Genomic DNA, 19,794 nt, shown 5'->3' with positions numbered 1-19,794 from the left:
TGGGTTTCCGAAGCTGCAACCCTTCACGGGAGCAGAAAGCCTCATCTTTCTGCCTCAGAGCAGCTAGTGAATTCCAACGGCCGGCCTTGTGGTTTGCAACTCGGTGTGTGGCCCTGGGCCCCCGTGTCTCCATAAAGATCAAGCCAAACCAAACCCCACGCCACCAAGCCAGTTCAGACTTACAGGGGCGCTACAGCATGGGGGCGTTCTGGGTGGAAATTGACTCGATAGCAGTGGCGTTTGGGGTATAGGACAGGGTAGACCCAGGAGACCCAGTAAACACAGGCTTACTCGTGCTGATGAGAGGTAGGAAGATTGGGTATAGATGGGGTTTTATCCACCGAATGCCTGTGTTAAACAAAAATTAGCTGGCCACGCCACAATCAAGGGGTGGGACAGGAATCAGACACACAGGAGACACAGATGGGGAAGATAGCTTCCACAGCGGGGCATTCACAGACAAAGGTCACCTAGACACAGGTGAAGGTCAACCTGGGCACACACACTAGGCCCCAGCAACATCAAGCCACGGTGCGCCTGAACTCAACCTTCAAGAATGGCCAAGATCCTCCTCCCTACCCGTCCAGTGGGGGCGAGGTGGGGTGGGGTGGGGCGGGACGGGTATTGCAAACTAGAGCAGCCTTTCCAACTAGAGGCTCCAAAGGGTTCCCCATCTTTCAGATCCTGACCCTCAGCTCATCATAATTACACCTTGCCATTGGAGAAGGGCTCAATGCCCAAGACAATATCCTTTCATGAATTCAGCTGGACCGCTCTTTGGCTCAGGGGCCCGGTGGCAGGGTGGTTAAGCGTGCAGGAAGCATGGCGGTGGTTTAAGCTCAGAGGGCAGGGTGGGGGACCTTCAGGAGAAAGGGGTGGCAGGCTGTGTCAGCCTGGGAACTCCCCTGGGCCACCAGGGGCTGGGATGGGCTTGATGACAGTGCGTTGGGATGGATTTGGGTTCACTGTCTGACCTGAAAGGGTCTTTCAGGAAACCGGTTTTCTCAAGGTTCGGGGTTCAAGCATCATCTCAGGGTGGGTAGCTTGGGCAGGGCACCCCAAACTCCATGGGATCCAGAAGTCTGGGTTCCAGGAGAAAGATAAGCTCCTTTTCCCCCCTCCTCCCCTCTGTTCCAATTTACTCTCCGTCTGTGGGTGTTTGTCCGATCGAGAGAGCACTCCACTCTCTCTCGAGTCAGTGGACTCCGCCTGTGCCTTGAACGGAAGTCTTCTTAGTGAGAATGAACGGCAGGCTGCTTGGAAGCCACGGGAGGCCGGCTGGGGCCACACCGACAGGCCCGGTCCCTCCCTGAGTTGATAGGAGGGCCTCTGGGTCACACGCCCCCGCCTGTGGGCCTGGCACCCTCATCAGGGCCCTGCCCCCATCCGGGACAGGAGAGCGAGATCCATAGGGGATGTGCCCCAGGCAGTGGGCTCCAGCTGTCTGCGCATGCTTAACCAGAGGGGTCTCTAGAAGACCTGAGGACAGGTTTTCTGAAAATATGCGTGCCATCCCCCACCCCCACCCCGTGCCATTCCTCCCCCTCCCAGAGGGAATAAGGCATGGGGGTGGGTGGGGGCTGGGGAAGGCTGACTTGCTCCAGAAGGACCCCCACTGAGCCGAGTGCCGCCCACTGACTGGGCTCCCCTTCCCTCCAGGTGTGGGTGATGGTGGCAATGAGCTCGGGATGGGCAAAGTCAAGGAGGCCGTGAGGAGGCACATCCGAAACGGCGCTGTCATCGCCTGTGACGTGGAGGCAGACTTTGCTGTCATCGCCGGTGAGTGCAAGGTTGTTGGTCAGGGGAGACACAGACCGTGGGGAAGGACCCAGCAGGGTCTCTGGCCCCAGGAAGTTCGTCCTGAGCAAGTGGAGCCCGCTGGTCTACAGGGCACCGGGCTAGGGAGGCGACCCTGCGCTCAGTCAGTCGTTGTTAGTGCCATGGTGCGCCCAGCCCTGGTGTAGCTGGTGCGGTGGCAGCTGGGAGCAGCCTGCTCCCTGCTCCCTAGAACTTACATGGTTTGAGCACCTGTTAAATAAATGGCCAGACCAAACCAAACAAGCACACTGCCCTCCAGTCCACTCTGACTCAAAGTGGCCCCCTGCAGGGTCTTGACATGAAAAGAGCAGCCAGCCTCATTTCTCTCTCTCAGAGAAGCTGGTGGGTTGGAACAAATGACCTTGCAGTTAGCAACCCAACTCCTACCCCACAGTGCCAGCAGGGCCTCCAGATAAATGCCCAGTTGCTCTGCCTCGTGCTAAGAGTTCTGAGACCACAGGACCTCTCCCATGCTGTGTCCAGTGCCGTCACATGGGACAGAGTAAAACTGCCCCTTAGGGTTTCCGAGCCTGTAAGTCTTAATGGGATCAGCCTCATCTTTCTCCCTTGGAGTGGATGGGTGGGTTTGAACACTGACCTTGCCTCCTGCCTGACCCGCAGGGCTCCTTTCGCACGCTATGACAGAACCATTTTTCTGCTCTAGGTGTTTCGAACTGGGGAGGCTATGCCTTGGCCTGTGCATTGTTCATCCTAAACACATGCGCGGTCCACGGACGCTACCTGAGAAGGGCGGTCGGCCTTCCCAGAGCACCTGGGGACCAGGTCTGGGCTCAAGCCCTCCCATCCATCTCCAAGGTAACACCCTCTGTGAGCCAATCCCAGGGGAGGAACTTATCAAGGGAGGCATGGGCCTGGCGGGCCAGGGGCACAGAGCCTGCCTTGAAGCAAAGGCCATGTTTGCAGCAGACAGGCGGTGGGCTGGATGGGTGACCCGACTCACAGAGTGGGGACCTGCTACGAGTGGCCTGTCCCTTCCACTTGTGACTTTGGTTGAACTTCTCTGAGCCATCTTCTTTGTCTGTAAAATGAGGACAGTGCGCTCTGTGGCTGGAAGAACTGGCCACTTGACCGGGCCCATGGCAGGCATGTCACACAGGTGTCCTTGGGTGTCCTCATCCCCCTCCCAGAGTTTCCAGCCCAGTGAGGACACTAACCCTTGCCCCCCGCCTCCCAGCCCTGAGACAGTTAGCTGTCCATCAGACATCAGCAGCATCCTGTACCGAAGTCAAGGATGGAGAGGAGAGTGCAGTGCACTTGGTGGGGAGTGAGCCCTGGGTGGGGGCTGGGGAGAAGAAGACAATCGCTGCAGGTGGGAGGGCAGGTGGGACCTGGAGCTGGGGGTGGAGGTGGGGGAGCTGCACCCTGGGTGAGGGCGGGGCGGGGCTGAAGGCAGGGGGCTGTGATAGGCTTAGAGGAGGACTTCTGACCCAGGATGCATGAGGAGGGGTCCGTGTGCCCCCTAAAGTCGTCTATTAACTTGCTCCTCTGCATGCAAAGACCCACGGTCTCACCCGATTCTCAGTGTAGTCAGGGCCCTGGCAGGAGGGAGGGGGTATTAGCCAGAGCAGCAAACCATGGCACCCTCACTGAGGACCCCGTGCGTAATCAGAGAGAAAAGAGGGGACCGCTAGTCACCAGAGGCCTGGGAGCCCCATTAGACACCCCTCTGCCCCCCCCCACACACACACACACTAACTGATGCAGACTTAGGCAAGCAAGCTCCTCAGGAGGGAAAGACCTGGAGAGAAGCGGCCCTGGTGAGGGGACCCCCTGGTTGAGCTTTGCTGGTCTCAGACTCCCTGTGCTCCCCAGAAGGCCTGCCTGTGATGCGGACCCCAGACACTAGCCTTCCCCCATGTCCCCACCCAGTTACCCGCCTCCCCCCAAGGAGAAGCTGGCCAGCCGACTTCAGTGAGTCACCTCTAACAAGCGCCTTCGGGAGGGGATGGGATTTTCCAGGACCGTCTGGCCTCTGGGGAATGAGAGTGAAAGTCCCAACTCCAATCTAGACCCTGGTCGGCTGGGACCCCTGTGAGGGAGCCGGGCTGGAAACAGAGGCAGCTGGCTGGTCACTCCCAGGAGAGAGGACTACGTGACACATTTCCTTGAGAGCAGAAGTTCCAATGGGTGTTTGTTGAGTGCTTCCTCTGGGCCCCGGGGGCTCTGAGAGGAAAGGCTTCCTGAGGGAGGGGGCTCGGAGAGACAAGGGCAGGCCAAGAGGAGAGAGCTCAAGAGCAGGCGAGAGCCTCCGGACCCTGCAGGGACCCTGTTCTCTGAAGACCCTGGACCCCCGTCTGTGGACTGGGGAGGGGTCCCCATGCAGGCCATGCCGGGCTGCTGACCTCCTTGATCATCAGATGCCGGCCTTCACAGCATTCTGGCAGGACAGCTTGGCTTGGCTTTTCCCAACTTGTTCCTCCAAAGATCCACTGCTGGCTCATAGCGGTGGGCTCACCCACAGAACAGCTGGGAGGAGGGGGGTGGAACCGCCCCCTTTGGGCCAGTAGCTGGGAACTGACTGGACCTCCTCCCCAAAGAACAAATGACTACATTGTCAACGTCTGGAGGTCAGGCTGCTCAGAGGGAAAGGGTGGGGTGTTCAGACGCTGGCTGAACAAAAGGTGCACAGACAAACGGAAGCAGTGCCGTGTCGGAGTGCTGGCCTGCCCCCGATTCCCCATGACATAGGCCAGGCTGACCAGAGACTCTGCGATCTATCAAGGCCCAGGGGTGGCTTGGCTGCTACTGGTCTGGACCCACACTTTTGAGAACCAGGACTGTAGGGCTGGTTAGGCAGTCCCTAACCAGTCTCCCCAGCCAGCAGCTCCCAGAAGCCCCCAGGCCCACTTTCAGAGCCCCTCTTGGCCTCTTTTCTGTATTTCTTTGCTCTTCACTGAGACCCTTCCCGCTCCCTCTTTCTTCTCCTGTGTCCTCCTCTCTGGGACCCTGTCCCCTTCTCTGTCTTACTGCCCCTCTCGGTGTCTCTCCAATACCCCCCTGGGCTGGCAAGGTCACCCCCATTTTACAAACCAGAGAACTGAGGCTCCAGGAGATGGGAAGACTTAACCGAGGCCAGCCAGCTGAGAGCCGAGGCTGGGTCTGTCTGCCAGCACAGCCCTCCTGCGGCTCTTGGTGGAACAGGGGTGAGCCGGGGAACAGTGGCGGCCACAGCAGGGGGACGAGCTGCCTGAGAGGGACCCAGAGAACGCTAAATGCTTTCTCCACACTTCCTGGATCTGCGCTGGAAACAATGCCCACGGGCTACCCCGCATGATTCCTGACTCACAGACACAAAAGAAGGGACCTGAGGCATTTACCCAGCAGGGATGGAAATTCTCCTTTCCCATTTCCACCGGGCCCTTCCTAAGTCAATGAATAATGCACCAACCCAACAAAAGACTCCTAAAGCAACAGCCAGGCCCTGCCGCACTCTGGGAGATGAAGATGAGTCAGCTGTGGTTGGTAATTTCAGCAGCTGGACTGAGGTGGCCCGGGGCTCCTTCAGAGAGTTTGTGGATGGGCCTGTGGAGGTGCCCTTGAGCTGGCTCCTGGTGGGCAAGTCAGACATTAATAGCCAGGTTAGATGGGGGTGGGGGTAGAGGGAAGGCAAAGGCAATCCAGGAAGCAGGACCCACACGTGTGTGGTGTGCAGGGCGAAATCTCACTGCCATCGAGTCAATGCTGACTCACAGCGACCCTACAGGACAGGGTAGATCTGTCCCTGTGGGTTTCTGAGACTGTAGCTCTTGATGGGAGTAGCACGCCTGAGTCCAGATTCCAGTTCTGTGGGTCAGTCTATGGGGCCCCTGGGTTATCCGGAGATGCTGGGCAGAGGTGTGGCCTGAGCTCGTGGCAAGGCCAGATTGGTGAGGGGTCAAGGTCTACTCGTCTGCTCAATGAGTCACTTGGAAGTAGGTTTGGCTGCGCACAGGGAGACCCATACACAGAGCAGGCAGCAGTCTATGAACAGAGAGACGTGCACCGTCAGACCTGTGTCCTCTCCCGGACTCCTTCAATCTGAGTGCCGAGCACATGTCAGAGACTCTGGACTGTCGAAGAGGAGCATGGCCCGAGGGGCGGAGGAAGACCCGCTGGCAAGCGGCAAGGTACAGTGACACTCCATGTGTGCTGAGATTGAGGTGGACTCGAAGCTGTGCTGAGGAGGACCCGAACCCACAGCCTGCAGCGTGATTACACCTCACTATAAAGAGAACCACCATCGAGACGGGGCGTTGAGTGCACGGGGGTGGAGTGACTTGGAAGAGGGTGTCATTAATGGATGTACAACACGAAGCATATACTCGATGGCCCTGAGTTGTCCGGGTCGAAGCTGTGGAGTTTGGAGATGCTTTGTTGTGGTGGGTGTTTTTGCCACAGTGACGAGAAGATACTAATTACATGAACAAGGAAGAAGAAAATGTTCTCGAATTGATGGTGGAGATCATTGGGCACCTCTTCTCGATAGGATGGAATGATGGACTTGTACGACGTGTGGATGAGGTGCTAATAAAACTGTTAACAAAACAAAAATCTTCTCCATTAGAGCAATGAGCTGCATCCTGATAAAGGAAGAAACGGTGGGCGTCTCAAGGGTCTCGTTTTTCTTGGACCTGCCACGCCCACAGAAGCACCGGTCAAGGCATCAAACAGGGCTTTGCTTTGGGCACATCCACGGCGAAAGACCTCTTGACAATGTCCAGAGACAAAGGCATCGCTCTGAGGCCCGAGATGCACTTGACCCCAAGCTGTGGTACTTCCGAAAGCTTCAGCGGCATGTGCAAGCTGGTTAGTGAATCAGAGACGGACGACGTATCGGTGCCCGTGAGGGATGGGGCCGGCAAGGCCCATCGAACGTATGGCGGACTGACGGAAGCTCAAACAGACCTGCGTTGGAGGAAGCGACGCCAGGACGCTCGAGGATGTCAAGACGCCACCTCACGTACTTCGTCGGAAGGACCGGTCCCTGGAGAAGGAGATCGGCTTGGGAGAGCGTCAGCTAGGAGGAGGGAGCCCCTCAGCACGAGAGACGGATACAACAGCCGCTACCCTGGGCTCAGACATGCAGTCACTCCGAGCGTGGCACAGGACAGGATGAGGCCATGGTCACCACGGGTCCCAGTGAGACGGGTCTCTTGTGTCCAGGGACAGGAATTGTGAGGACCCATCTGTTCTTGGAGCCTGGTTGTGAGGGCAACAGGAGCGGGCACCATGCTGGAGAGCCCCAGGGAAGGGAGCCACTACCACCTGGTGGAAGAAGGCCCACACCTGGTCACTCTGTCCCCAGCCTAGGGAATCCTGGAGATGGATGGGGCAGTGCCTTTCTCTGGGCTCAGAGGCAGTGAGGCCTTCCGGGAGGGAGTTAGATGGGAGCTGAAGGCTGGGATGTGGAGGCCCCAAGGCCTGGGGGCTGTAGATGGAGCTGTTTCTTGCCAGGAGGGCCCAGGTGCTGCAGGGTTGAGGTAAGGGTCTGGGGTGAGGGGGCACTCCCTGGGTATATATAACCTGAGAAAGCTGCTCCGCCAGCTCCCCATCACCCCCATGGGTCCACAGATGAAAACAGCCGGGCCACTTCCGGCTGGGGTCCTTCTCCCCTGTACTTCTAGACTTTGTGAATTTCTCCCTCGGTTCCCTAGCACCAAGCCTTAGTCCAAATCGTTGACTCATCTTGGGTGAATGAAGTGGGCGTTTGGGAGGAACACAGACCAGCTTCCTGGTTCGAGTTCCTCTTCCATCCCTGGCGTCTTGAGCAAGTCCCCAACCTCTGCGCCCCTGTTCCTCATGGAAGTCAGAGCTCACGACAGTCCCTACCCTCCAGCTTACTGTGAAGATGGAGTGAATCATTGTGTGTCCGCATGAGCATCGCGTCCAGAATGGAGCTAAGCGGTGAATACATGCTCTGCCTCTCCTCCTCCTCCTCCTCCATGATCTCATAGCCCTCCTCTGCTTGAGGCAGGCCAGGGCAGGGCAGGCAGGGGTCAGTGCCAGTGGAGCCAGGTACATTGGCCTGCCCCAAGGAGAGCTCAGGCAGCCAGGGCAGATGCAGGGGGAAAGCCAGGAGCCGAGGGCAGCCAGTGAGCTTGGAGCCTCCAGATACTGTGTGACATCACGTGGAGCAGCCACTGCCCTTTCTGCGGCCTGGGAAGGGTGAGCTCTTTCTCCAGCATCTGCTCTCTCCAGTCTGGCCTGGCTAGCTGGTTCTCAGGGAGTGGGGCCCCACTTGCACCTGCCCACTCCACACCACCAGCAGCATCCCTGCTCCCAGCCAGATGACCACCTGGCCTGTGCTGGAGATGAGGGAGGAGTGCCTTCGCTTCCAGACCCTAGCTTGCACCCCAGCTGTTCTGCTGCCAGCCCTCGGTGCAGGGGCCCCAGGCAAAGGGCACAGGCTGGGAGGATGAGCAGGGCTGGGCAGGAAGAAGTGGTGGTGGGGGCGGAATGGGGCTTGTGGTGTGAACCCCAGGAAAGGCTTCTTGGACTTCTCCACCTCAGTGCTGTCTCCAGGGAGAGAATGGAGCAGCCTGGCCTGCTGAGAGCACGGCCTTGTCCTGTGCACCGTGGCATGTGTGTGCCTGGGAGCGTGTGCACTCATGCCAGAGCCTGGTTGCTGCCCCTCATCCCCTCTCTCTATCTGCAAGAGACCGAGGCCAGGGCCATGCACCACGTGGGCTGAGGAAACAGAAGAGCGCAGGCAGCAGGCAGGGAGTTGGGGAGGCAGTCAGAGGGTGGGAGCTCATGAAGGAAAGGGTTTATGGTTCCTTTGCCCCTGGCCCAGCTCAGAAAAGGTGCTCAGAAAGTGTCGAGTGCAAGGTAGATGGATGGAGATGGGTGAGTAAAGAGGCGGGTGAACTCATAGGCAAAATGATAGATGGAATGAAGGGATGGGGGAAGGCGGACAGACTGATGGATGACAAACGGAGAGAGTGCAGGAGAGTGGGTGGGTGGGTGGATACTTGGATAGGCTGGCGAAGGAGGGACAACTTGATTGATGGAATCACAGGCTGGAGGCGTGGAGGGGCCCTGTACTGGATACAGGGAGGCTGATGAAGGAGGAGGGATCGGGCACAGAGGCAGGAATGTGGCCTCGGGCCTTGTCCTGAGTGCCCGTCACCTTCCAGCTCTCTCAGCCCACCTCCCTTTTTTTTTTTTTTTTTATGCTGACTTTTTAAAATCTGAGGTAGATCTAACGCTCCATAAACGTCTTCGGGCGTAAATAGGAAGCTCGATGGGCTTTCACAGGCGTCCAGGCGCGCCACCAACACAAGAGCCTCGGCGTCCCTGGAGGCAGCTTGGTTCCACGCCCACCATGGTCCCAGTGTGGTCCACCGTGAGCACCCCCACCCCCACCAGCCTTTCAACTGAGAAGGCTTCCTGGATCTTCCTTCTCCACCCTCCATCAATTAGGCCCCAAGCCTGGCCCACTCGACCTAATTTCGGTCCCCACCTCTCTCTTCCGCCCCCATAGTCACAGTTGGGACTCTCCCGGCAGCCTCTAGAAACTCTGCTTCCAGCCTCTCCAGAGACAATCCTGGCACCCCACACCCCACCCACCTCCAGCGGGCCTCTTAGCACATGATGTGGTCCTGCGATTCCTGGGAATTGGCAGGCAGTAGTTGGAGGATCAAGACTTCCCAGAGGCAATCCATAAGAAAGGCCCGATGAATTCCGGAAACAGGAAGGAAATGGCCCCACGGGGCCCAGAAGCACTTCCCCATAAAGAGAGGGTGTGGCCAGATCAAGAGAAGTAGAATAGGCCTAGACAAAGGGCAGGAAGTGCCATTCTGGGCCTGGTAGCCCTACAAAGGGTGGTTAGACAAAGAGCTGGCATAGAGGCAAAAAGGCCTCCGTGGGTGCCACCATGGCCCTGGCTCGGCCCATTCCTGCTGTCTTTACCTTTGACCCTGGTTGCTCCTCCTCTAGAAAGCCCTCGGCACTGTCCTCTCACCTGTGTCTTCACCAAAGGTCCACCTTCCCCAGGGAACCAGGGTTTTTCAACCGGGGACAGGCACATGCCTGTGGTGGCCACAAGTGGCGGCTTGGAGGAAGGGAAAAGAGAACCTTCGTCAATTTTATTTGATTTAAAGCAAACCACTCGGGCTAGAGACCGGGAGACCCAGCCCTGCCAATAGCGAACACCGGTCCTCTCACCGGTCCCTGCTCTGCGCCCAAGACTAGGCTCGGTGTGGGCTTGACTTGTGTGATCTCAATTGAGCCTTTCCCCCAGTTAGTGAGCCTTTCCCCCAGTCCTGGTGCTGCGCTGTCCTTCAGAGCCCGCTTCGGACTACTTGCTGGACACACAGATTGAATAGGTGCGCGGAAAGCACACAACCCTGGCACAGCCTTGCTTGATTTTAAGCCCCGTGGGATTACCTTGTTCTGGGTGGACGCCTGCCTCCTGATCCATGCACGGGTTCCGTTAGGTTTCTCAGGTGGGAAATAACTGCGGTTCTTGGCTTCACACGAGAAAGAATTCACACCGAAGCCTGGTTTGTGATCCGAGTGGGTTTTTAGGAAGGACCGAAGAAGTGTCAGGTTTTACAGTCACGGAACACCCACACGTGGCGGCCTGAGGCCAGAGAGAGACCGTGGCCTGGCCGAGCAGAAAGCGAAGCAGCAGCTGAGGGGAAAGAGTTCCCGCCGGTAGGGCCTTCAGCTGGGAGGTGTGGTCGACGGTACTGGTTGACCCCATTGGCTGAAGTAAGCCCACCTGGCCTGGTTTGGGCCCACCCAGGTGTACCACCTCCCTGGCTCAGGGACCTGAATTTGGAACATGCCCCTAAGCTTTTATTGCAGTGGTTCTCAACCTGTGGGTCACGACCCCTTGGGGGGGTTGAACAACCCTTTCACAGGGGTCGCCCGACACATAACAGTAGCAAAATGACAGTGAAGAAGTAGCAACAAAAATAATGTTATGGTTTGGGGGTCACCACCACATGAGGAACTGTATGAAAGGGTCGCGGCATTCGGAAGGTTGAGAACCACTGATTTATTGACTTCCAACGTCCTGTAAGTGTGAAGGGGCAGGTGCTTGGTAAGTAGAGGAACCACCCCTGATTCCTGCCTCATGCGCACATGGAATTGCGCTGGAATTCCCGCTCTTGTCCAGGCTATGGATAGTTTGTTATGATCCACACAGCCAGAAACCTTTGCAGTCAGTACGACACAAGCATCATTCTGGTTGCCTCTACTTTCAGCTGAGCTCCATCTCATGTCAACACCAATATCCCTCATTGCATGTTGCCTTCTGAATCCAACCTGACCCCCTGGCAGCTCCCCGTCAATGTACTGATGCAAACATCTTCTGAATTATCCTCAGCAAACTATTATTTGCATGAGCTATTGTTTGATGTCTGCATTCTACTGTTCACCTTTCTTTGGAATGGGCACAAATAAGGATCTCATCCAGTCAGCTGCCCAGGTAACTGTCTTCCCACACAGTTCACCGTTTCCTCCATAGAATCCCTCAGTGAGGCAATTCAAGGCTTGAATTTTTTTCTTTTGTTTTCTTTGGGCTTGAAATATGCTGAACTTGAAATTTCCTTCTCGGCTCTTTTGTGTCATCTTTTCTGCCATTCATGTTGGCTCCTCTACGTTCAAAAGCAATTCTCACAGTCTTCTCTGACCCCCATTTGGTCTTTACTCTACATAATGGCCTTTCTTCACACGCGATATTTTTCTTCACGCGCGATATTCTTGGCATCATTCCACGATTCGTCTGGTCTTCAGTCATTATTGCTCAAGGCATCAAGTCCGCTCTGAAGCCAGGTGAGATAGCCTTCAGGTCAGATTTGGGCTCTCATCGTCCTGTTTTCATTTTCTCCGGCTTCACCTTGAACTTGCATCTGAGCAATTGATGCTGTGCCCCATGGTTGGCCCCTGGCCTTGTTTGATTAGTGATTTTGAAGTTCTCCATCACCTCTTCCCACAGACATAGTCAGTTTGAATCCTGTGTCTTCCATCTGGTGAGGCTCATGCACATCATTAGCTTATTTTGTTATAATGAAGCAGTCTTCTCTTCTATCATATTTCCCAACGGTCAGTTCTCGTTGTTTCCAACTTTTGCTTTCCAGTCACGAGGAATTATCAATGGATCTCGATCGCATGTTGGATGATTTCAGACTGAAGAAGAAATTGGTAGAATTCTTCAATTTCTTCATCTTTTGTGTGAAAGGATGGTGTGAAATTTTGAATAGCAATTTATTTACTGGTCTTCCTTGTACATGTGTAGATAATAGCCTGTCACAGGCCGGCAGCATTGAACTTCAAAATAGATCTGTATCTCATTTGACTGGGAGGTCTTCAGATGTCATAGCATCCCGTAGTTTGGTCACATCAAGCGGTGCTGTACATACGCCACCACAGTCAGCTCCAGAACAGTTTACCTTCTTCTCGAACTCCTGACATCAGTTCTCCTTCATCCCCTCCCTCCCCCACCCCCCCCCAGGAACCCTTATTCCTTTTTGTCTCTCTAACAATTTGTTTTGTTTTGTACTTTTGCCACATCTTACACAATCCAATAGATCCATTCACATACAACTCTGTTGTTCATTCCCATCAAGTGGGGTTATACAGTCATCAATGCGATCAGCCCCTCCCCCCAGCCCAGCCCCCTCCACTCCTCTCTCTTCCCATACCCTCAGGGACCCATTGCTCCTGTTGCTATTTCCAATCTTAAATACACAAACGAACAAACACAAATCTAACAGGATGAATGAAGTATAACAAATAAAAAAATAAAAAACCATAATAGTAAGGGGAAGCATTATTAAAGAATTAGAGGGCAGTTATGTGGTACATCGGTGCCATTCCGCTCCCTGGATTTTTCGTCCCTTCTAGGTGGCCCTTCTGAGAGGGACTGCCCAGTTATCTTACCGGTGGGTTTTGGGACTCTACTACTTCCACGCCCTTCACATCAATTTGGCTGCTTGCTTTTGAACTTCTGACACCTCTTCTCATTGACACCTCGTGATCACACACACTGGTGTGCTGCTTCCATGTGGGCTTTGTTGCTTCCCTGCTAGGTGGCTGCTTGCTTAACTACGAGCCTTGAAGTCCCCAGATGTCATATCTTTTAACAGCCAGGCACCATCAGTTTTCTTCACCACATTTGCTTATGCTCCCACTCTGTCTTCAGCGATCATCAGGGAGGTAGGTATCGTAGAGTGCCACATTACTAGACAAACCTTTCTTGTACTGAGGTAAGGTTTAAGTAGAGGCCCAATGTTTAAGATAGATCTTAAAATGTTCTTTTGGAAGATGGTGTGACATCATCCCTCTTAAACCTCTCATTCCTGTAAAGATTTTCCCCCTTGGAGTCATTCTACTCTGTCCTGGGTTGCAGGATTTGGAATTGACTCAGTGGCAATGATGTGAGACAGAGAGAAATTGCACAGGCCCACCTGGATAATCCAAGATGAGATGAGCAACCTGAACGCCATCTGCTCCCACAATTCCCCTTCCTTCTGCCATATAATGTAGTCACAGGTTCCAGAAGTTAGAACACGGGCATCATGAGAGGCCGTTCATCTGCCTGTCAAGCGATTCCACGTCACTAAAATGGTGCTAGAACAATGGGATACCAGGGAGACGAGGACTCAACAAGGGTCGCCTTATTTTTCCAGGTCTCCAAGAGCTTCTGCCTTTGCCAGTACATCCAGAATGCTCCTTAGACGGGGGCTTGAAAGACTTCACATTTTTCTACTTTGGGCAGGTTGTCAGGAGGGACTTGACAAAGTAGAGGGCCAGAGAAATGGCAGAGGCTCAGAGAGATGGACTGACACAGGGGCTGCCACGGCGGGCTGGCGATCGGCTGGAAGTAACAGGGTACAGGCTTCCTGTCACCTTTCTATGGCTGATTTTAGTGGGGAAGATTTGCGTTTTCCTCCGAGGACAAGTTTTCGCCTCACACAGGCTCCTACTTCGGTAGGCTTTCCTGTGTGTTGAGAGGAGGGAGGAGAGAGACAGGAAAGTAAAATCGTTTCCATACAGGAAGTAGATAGATGATGGCGGAAGTTGATGAGGATCCATAAAAGGATATCCAGGTACCTGAAGCGAACTTCCAGGAGTCCTGGTTACACGCTGGGCTGGGATACCCAAGATCAGCGGTTCAAAACCACCACCCTCTCCTTGGGAGCTTTCTATCCCCATAAAGAGATACAGTCTTAGAAACTCACAGGAGCAATTGTACCCTGGCCTTTATGGTCACTGTGTTAGTCTGGGTAGATTAGAGAAACAAAGTCACAAACACGCATTTGTGTATAAGAGAGAGTTTCACATCAAGGGTAATTGTACATTAAGAAAGCATCCCAACCCAGTCCAGTCCAAGCCCATAAGTCCGATATTAGCCCATATGCCCGATACCAATCTGTAAAGTCCTCTTCATATTCATGAAACACATGCAATGATGCCGAGTGCAGGATGATCACAGGCCAGTGGGTAGAAAGTCTTTGGATCCAGTGGCGTTGTAAGCATCTCAGCGCTGGCAGGGTCTCCACGTGGCTTCTCCGGCTTCAGAGGTCTGGTTGCATCAGGGTAGGTCCATGTGGCTTCTCCAGCTCAGAGTACTAGTGTACTTCCATGTGTCTCCTCCATAGAGCGTCTCCAAGGGACGGAACCAAGAGAGAAAAGTCTTCTCCCTCCAGGGAGGAAAAAAACAAATTTCCCAGAATCCTCAGAAGGTCATGCCTACACAGAGGCCTCATTGGCTATGATCCAATTGACAGGTCAGACTCCATCCCTTCACTCTTAATCCTCAAATTGACAAACGAGTGCATAACTCCCCCAGTGCTGAGTCGGAATAAACTCCATGGCAATGAGCAACTAACTTCTGGAAGAAACACGCCCACCTATTCCAAGCTGGTTTTCCAGGGGGATGGAGAGGGAGGGGTCTACTAATCACAAAGTCAACCATTTGAAGCCACCAGCTGCTCTGTAGGGGGGAGAGGAGGCTGGACAGTCTGACCCTAGCCTATCGGGGTTGCTGGATCAGAACTGACTTCAAGGCCATGAGGGGTTTTGTAGAGTATTTTTAACCAGATTTTTGTTTTTTTCTAAAGCGAGTGCGTGGAGTCAAATGCAAACACCACTTACAAATGTGTACATGAATTTATTTGTCCTTCCCCTCCACCGCTTCTAAGGAGCTAGCGCAACTGCTAAGGGCCCAGCTGCCAACTGAACGAATAGCAATGCTTACTCACCCGGCAGTGCCCAGGGAGAGCGATCTGGCTGTCTGCTCCCAGACAGATTCTGTTAGGCCGCTTTACAGTCGCTGAACTCGAGCACCCTGCTGGGACTGCACACCACACATGGTAGCCCGAGGCCAGCGAGACCGTGGCACAGCCACGCGGAAGGCGAAGAAAAACTAGGAGGGGGCCGGGCGGTCTCACAGTCCCAGTAATTTTGGCCCTTCAGCTGGAAGGCTTGGTCGAAGATATTGGTTGACCCCATTGGTTGGATTAAGCCCACCTGGGCCTGGTTTGGGTCGCCCAGATAGACTGCCCACCTGCCTTGGGCTTGACTTGGCGCATGCCCAGTAGTCTTTATGGCCGGCTGAGACTTGCCTGGTTCTCCACAGCATCCTCCCGTAGGGGTCCCCCCTGCCCCTAGCCTGCTACCTAACACTTCCCGCCGAGCAAAATGCAGGGCAGTTCTACTCTGTCGCGACGGGTCGTTAGGAGTCCAAACTCGGCACTCGGCAACCCCCACCACCACACCTGCTGCCTCTGCTCCTTGTTGTCCCCCCCCCCCAGGAGGAGACGCTCTTGAGCATCCTGATGAAGCACCGCGTGCGCAGTGGTGTCTCGGGCGTCGTGGGCATGGAGGTGGATGGGCTGCCCTTCCACGGCACCCACGCCGAGATGATCCAGAAGCTGATGGGCGTCACCATGGCGCGCCCGTGACCATCGCTAATGTGTGTGGACTGCACGCATACCGGGAGGCCATGCCTGGGCCTCGCTCGGGCGCCGTCCCCCAATGTCCCCAGTGTCCTGCCACCACAGCCTCGCCCCTAAGCCCTGGCCTGGGCCACAGTGGGCCCTTCCTGGGAAGGAGAAGCACTGACAGAGCCCTGGGCCTCCAGAAACATGTCTCGGGACATGTAAGGCGTATCTTTGGGCTCTAACGTGAGAAAATATGGATGTCCACCCCGCCAGGGATGGGCCCTGGGCCGACTGGGCCGGCAAAGGGTCCTGCAGACTCACAGAGCCTGGGAGCTTTGGCAGTACTGGAAAGCGCTATTCCTTGAGAAAGCTCTCCGGCTCAGAGTCTTTTACTGGCTCGAGTCTTACATGGCTCACCACCTCCTTCTCCCACCCTAGCCCCCTCCGTTCTTTAGCCCCCCAACCTTCTCCTGCACCCCTCCCCCAGAATCTGAGGCCTCCGCCCACCCCCTCCCCATCTGCTCACCCCACCCGAAGCCAGCAGTGACTGCCTCCCTCCTGGGATGTGCCTGCATTCCAGCAGTGTCACAGGAAATCTTTCTCAGCAACTCTGGCCAGCCTGGCCTTACCTCCCCACCACCTCCTACTGCACACGTCCCAACAGTATCAGACACAGTCTCCAATGGTCTCCTTACACTCCCTGCCCCACTGGCCGGACCAGCATCCTGGGCCAGCTCAGGGCCGAGTCACAGCTGGCTCCTTCCCAGCCAGGGCCTCGTTGTCATCTCCTTTACGCCATCGAGCTTGATTGTGGCTTTTTCAATGAGATCTTTTGTGAATTCCTCCTTTCGTGTGGTCTGTATGCGTCACATTAAAATTGCCGCTTTGACCCATTTTACGTTCCCTGGTCTGCGTCACTGATCGCCCCACAGTACCAGCTGTGAGGTTTCCATCGGCTGAGCTTTAGTAAGCAGGATCCCCGGCCTCTCTTCCTACCCTGCCTTAGTCGGGAAGCTCTGTGAGAAGCCCTATCGAGGCCTCTCCACCAGGGGTGGTGCTGCTGGTATTTGGAATGCCAGTGACATAGCTTTGGGCTTGGGGGCAATACACAAGCCATGGCCTTGGGACAAACTGGCCACGGTTCTGTTCTGTTACGTGTCAGATTGTTGAGTCAGCCCTGACTCAACAGCAGCCAACAATGGCAAGAGCATTCATTCACGGTGTTGTGTACCCCCACCCCCCACCCCATCCTCCATCCCCAAGGCGTCTCCGTCTGTCCATCCATCACCGCTAGTCTGACGGTGGGATTGTGTAGAATGGGATTCTTGCTCGGTTGTGCCCTCAGCAGGAGAGTGTGGTCGGCCGGCTGGTGAGGTGACACTGGGCCGGCGTCCAGGTCTCCCACACAGTGGGGTGGTGAGGCTCCTGGCTACACAAAGCTGGAATAGGCTCGCCGGCCACATTGCCCTTTGTCATCCTTGGGGGGAAACCCCGCCTTCAGGGTCTGCCTCTGTGTCCTGCTGGGGCACCATCGGAGCTGGCCCCCACCTGGGCCTTCTCACAGCCCAGGCTTCCGGTGCCCTCAGCCAAGTCTCCCCCAGTTGCTCCAAGGACCATGTGGTCCCGCTGTGGGTCACATGATAGGGACCTCCAATGGACAGCATCCCCAGGGTTTCTGGAATCTGGGAGATAGAAGACACGGCTCTGGTAGAGCTGCCAGCCCGTTTCTAACCCCTGTCCTGGGTGGAGGGGGGGCTGTATGAGGGAGCCCTGAGCTTTGCAGGAGTCAGCAGAGAATGGGACCCTGCATGGAGAAGTTTGAGACTTACCCAGGTCAGAGGCCCTCTTCACTGTGAATCAGAGATGATGCAGAAATGACTCCATTGTCCGGGGAAGAGTCTGAGACCTGGGATGGGTCCCAAGAAGGCCAGGGGAGGGGCCACACCAAGGTGTAACAGCAGGCCACGGCTAAATGAGGTGCAAGGGGGGGGAGTTTCAGAAGAAGACCCCTCAACAGGACTCAGTCTAAGACCCTGCGGAGCGCGGGCGTCCCTGCTTGCTGTGTCCCCTGCAGGAGTTCGCTCAGGGGTCCTCGTGGCAATGTCAAGGCGGGGTCCTTGTAAACAGGATGCTCTCTCTGTGTTCATGGGCAGCCTGGAATCCTCAGGCGCATGTCTGGGTAAGCACGTGCCTCACAGACTAGGCGGGGAGAGACCCTCAGGGCAAGCCATCCAGAAAGACTTCCTGGTTGTCCTGTGGCCCAGTGCTCCGCCCACCCCGAATTGCTGAGCCAGGCAAGGTGTCCCTGGGAGGCCGTCTTCTGGCTCTGGTGGCCCTCGCCCTGCTGACACATCCCCAACTACCTCTCTGCTCCTCCCAGCATCCCGCCCATCGCGTGTGGCTCCCATGGGCTCCACAATGAACTCCCTCTCAGAGCCAAGAGCCAGCTGCGCCAGGCAGCTCCATACACACGAAGGACTTGCTGAAGAGTCGGGCGTCGATGAAAACACTCCAGAAAAGCAGAGCGCTTCCTCCCTCCTCTGTGGGGTCAGGGAGACATTGGAAGAAATGGATTTGGGTCAGAGGGCGGGGCAGGAAGGTGAGCACAGCCTGTCCAGTGGAGGGGGCGTGGAGAGCTGTCAGGTGCTCACGTACCACCTGTGCCTCCTCTTCCCGAGGAAGTTCCCCAGATGCCCTGGTGGCTTTGGGGCCACGTGACTGGGATCTGGCCCATGGGGTGTGAGTTGTGGCAATAGCAACCACTGCCAGACCTGACTGTCACCTCTCCCCCACGCCTCCCCAAGGGATTCTCGGGATGAGGCCTTCCCTTGCAATGTTGATGGAAGAGCAGGAAGACCCTCCCCCAGGTAACAGAAGCTCTTGTTGGAAGGACCCTGACCCACCCTGACCTGCCAGACGGAGGGGTCTTTCACCGACCTGCACATCAACCACAGACCAGCTGTCCCTGAGAGAAGACCCCGTGGTTGGCGGGGGCTCCTTGTTAGCACAGTAGAGCCCAGCCTTCCTAATAGGATCTTGGGAGGTTTAGTTCCAAAAGACGGCCTAGGAGAGTTGTCCTCAAACCCCAGAATCCGGAAGCCCCAATGGCTCCAGTGATGAATTCCAGGTTCCAGGATCCTGGCTCTCTCTCGGCCAGACGCACTGGAGGAGAGCAGCAACAGAGAGGTCATCTCGGCTGGAATTTCTCCCACTCTGGTCTCGCTGGCCTAGCCAGCCCCCGGCCAGTGTGTGGATAAACAGGACGCTGAGCCCTCCCTCCTCTCACTAAGCAGCAGCAGTCAATAAGAACGGGACCGAATGGCTTCTGCCATCTCCCGTCCAAGCCGGATGGGCCTTTTTCTCCGCCCACTCTCTCAGGAGCAAAAGGACTCTTCAGCCCCCACCATGTCCTCATCTGTCGTCTGTTTGGGAGAAGGAGCCACCCTTCTGGAACACTCCAGGACTTCAGCAGCCCGGCCCAGAGAGAGGGATTAAATGACTGAACTCAAACTTACATTGTAATATGACAGTTAATCCTTAGCAGTAAACACCGGGTCTGTTAGCTTTGAGATGCTCTTCCTGCCCCAAGGGGCCTGTCAAGCAGCGGGAGTCTCCCCAAGGCAGACTCGGTCACTGAGGAAAAGATAGCAGACTGTGGAGGAAAGCTGTCATGAGGCGGGCCCTGGCTGATCAACCCCTTCTGTGTTAGGCAGGGGTCTCCAGAGAAACAAAATCAGGGGACTTATGATTATAAATAGATCTATGGATAAGTTTATACAGCAAGAAGGAATATAACAACTAATTAGTCCACACAGTACAACAGAGGGCTAACAGTTAATATTCTGGAAGTCCTTCAACACACGTGGGCTGTGGGCTGCCAGAGCCAAGGTCAAGGAAGCAGACAGTGGAGCCTTCCCTCAGGCAAGGCAGGCAGAGTCTGCCCGCCAGCAGCAAACAGCAGAGTGGGTCAGCAACAGTCAGCAGCTCAGGAGCTTAGCAAAGCAGGCCCCCATGTGATCTTGAACTCAAACATGCCGACAGGATCCACCAGGCTCAAGCTGAAGCCATGTACACACCAAGC

The 19,794-nt window shown here is 55.6% G+C and overlaps 1 protein-coding gene across 2 annotated transcripts in view; it reads left to right on the top strand.

Moving 5' to 3' along the window:
• DGLUCY (D-glutamate cyclase) overlaps window positions 1–16,611 on the top strand; it is a 103,081-nt gene extending 86,470 nt beyond the window's left edge. The window contains exons 11-13 of one of the 2 annotated variants that reach the window (XM_075530779.1): window positions 1,660–1,779; window positions 2,483–2,634; window positions 15,585–15,873. In XM_075530779.1, coding sequence (XP_075386894.1) covers window positions 1,660–1,779; window positions 2,483–2,634; window positions 15,585–15,734 — 422 coding nt within the window. In that variant the 3' untranslated portion in view covers window positions 15,735–15,873. Of the gene's footprint in view, window positions 1–1,659; window positions 1,780–2,482; window positions 2,635–15,584 lie in introns of both variants that reach the window. The other variant, XM_075530778.1, reaches the window with a different exon arrangement.
• The last annotated feature ends 3,183 nt before the right edge of the window (window positions 16,612–19,794 follow it).

Source organism: Tenrec ecaudatus, chromosome 14 (assembly GCF_050624435.1).
Source record: "Tenrec ecaudatus isolate mTenEca1 chromosome 14, mTenEca1.hap1, whole genome shotgun sequence".
Lineage (NCBI taxonomy): Eukaryota > Metazoa > Chordata > Mammalia > Afrosoricida > Tenrecidae > Tenrec > Tenrec ecaudatus.
The sequence above is the reverse complement of the archived record's forward strand: the minus strand, read 5'-3'. Positions and strand labels throughout refer to the sequence as shown.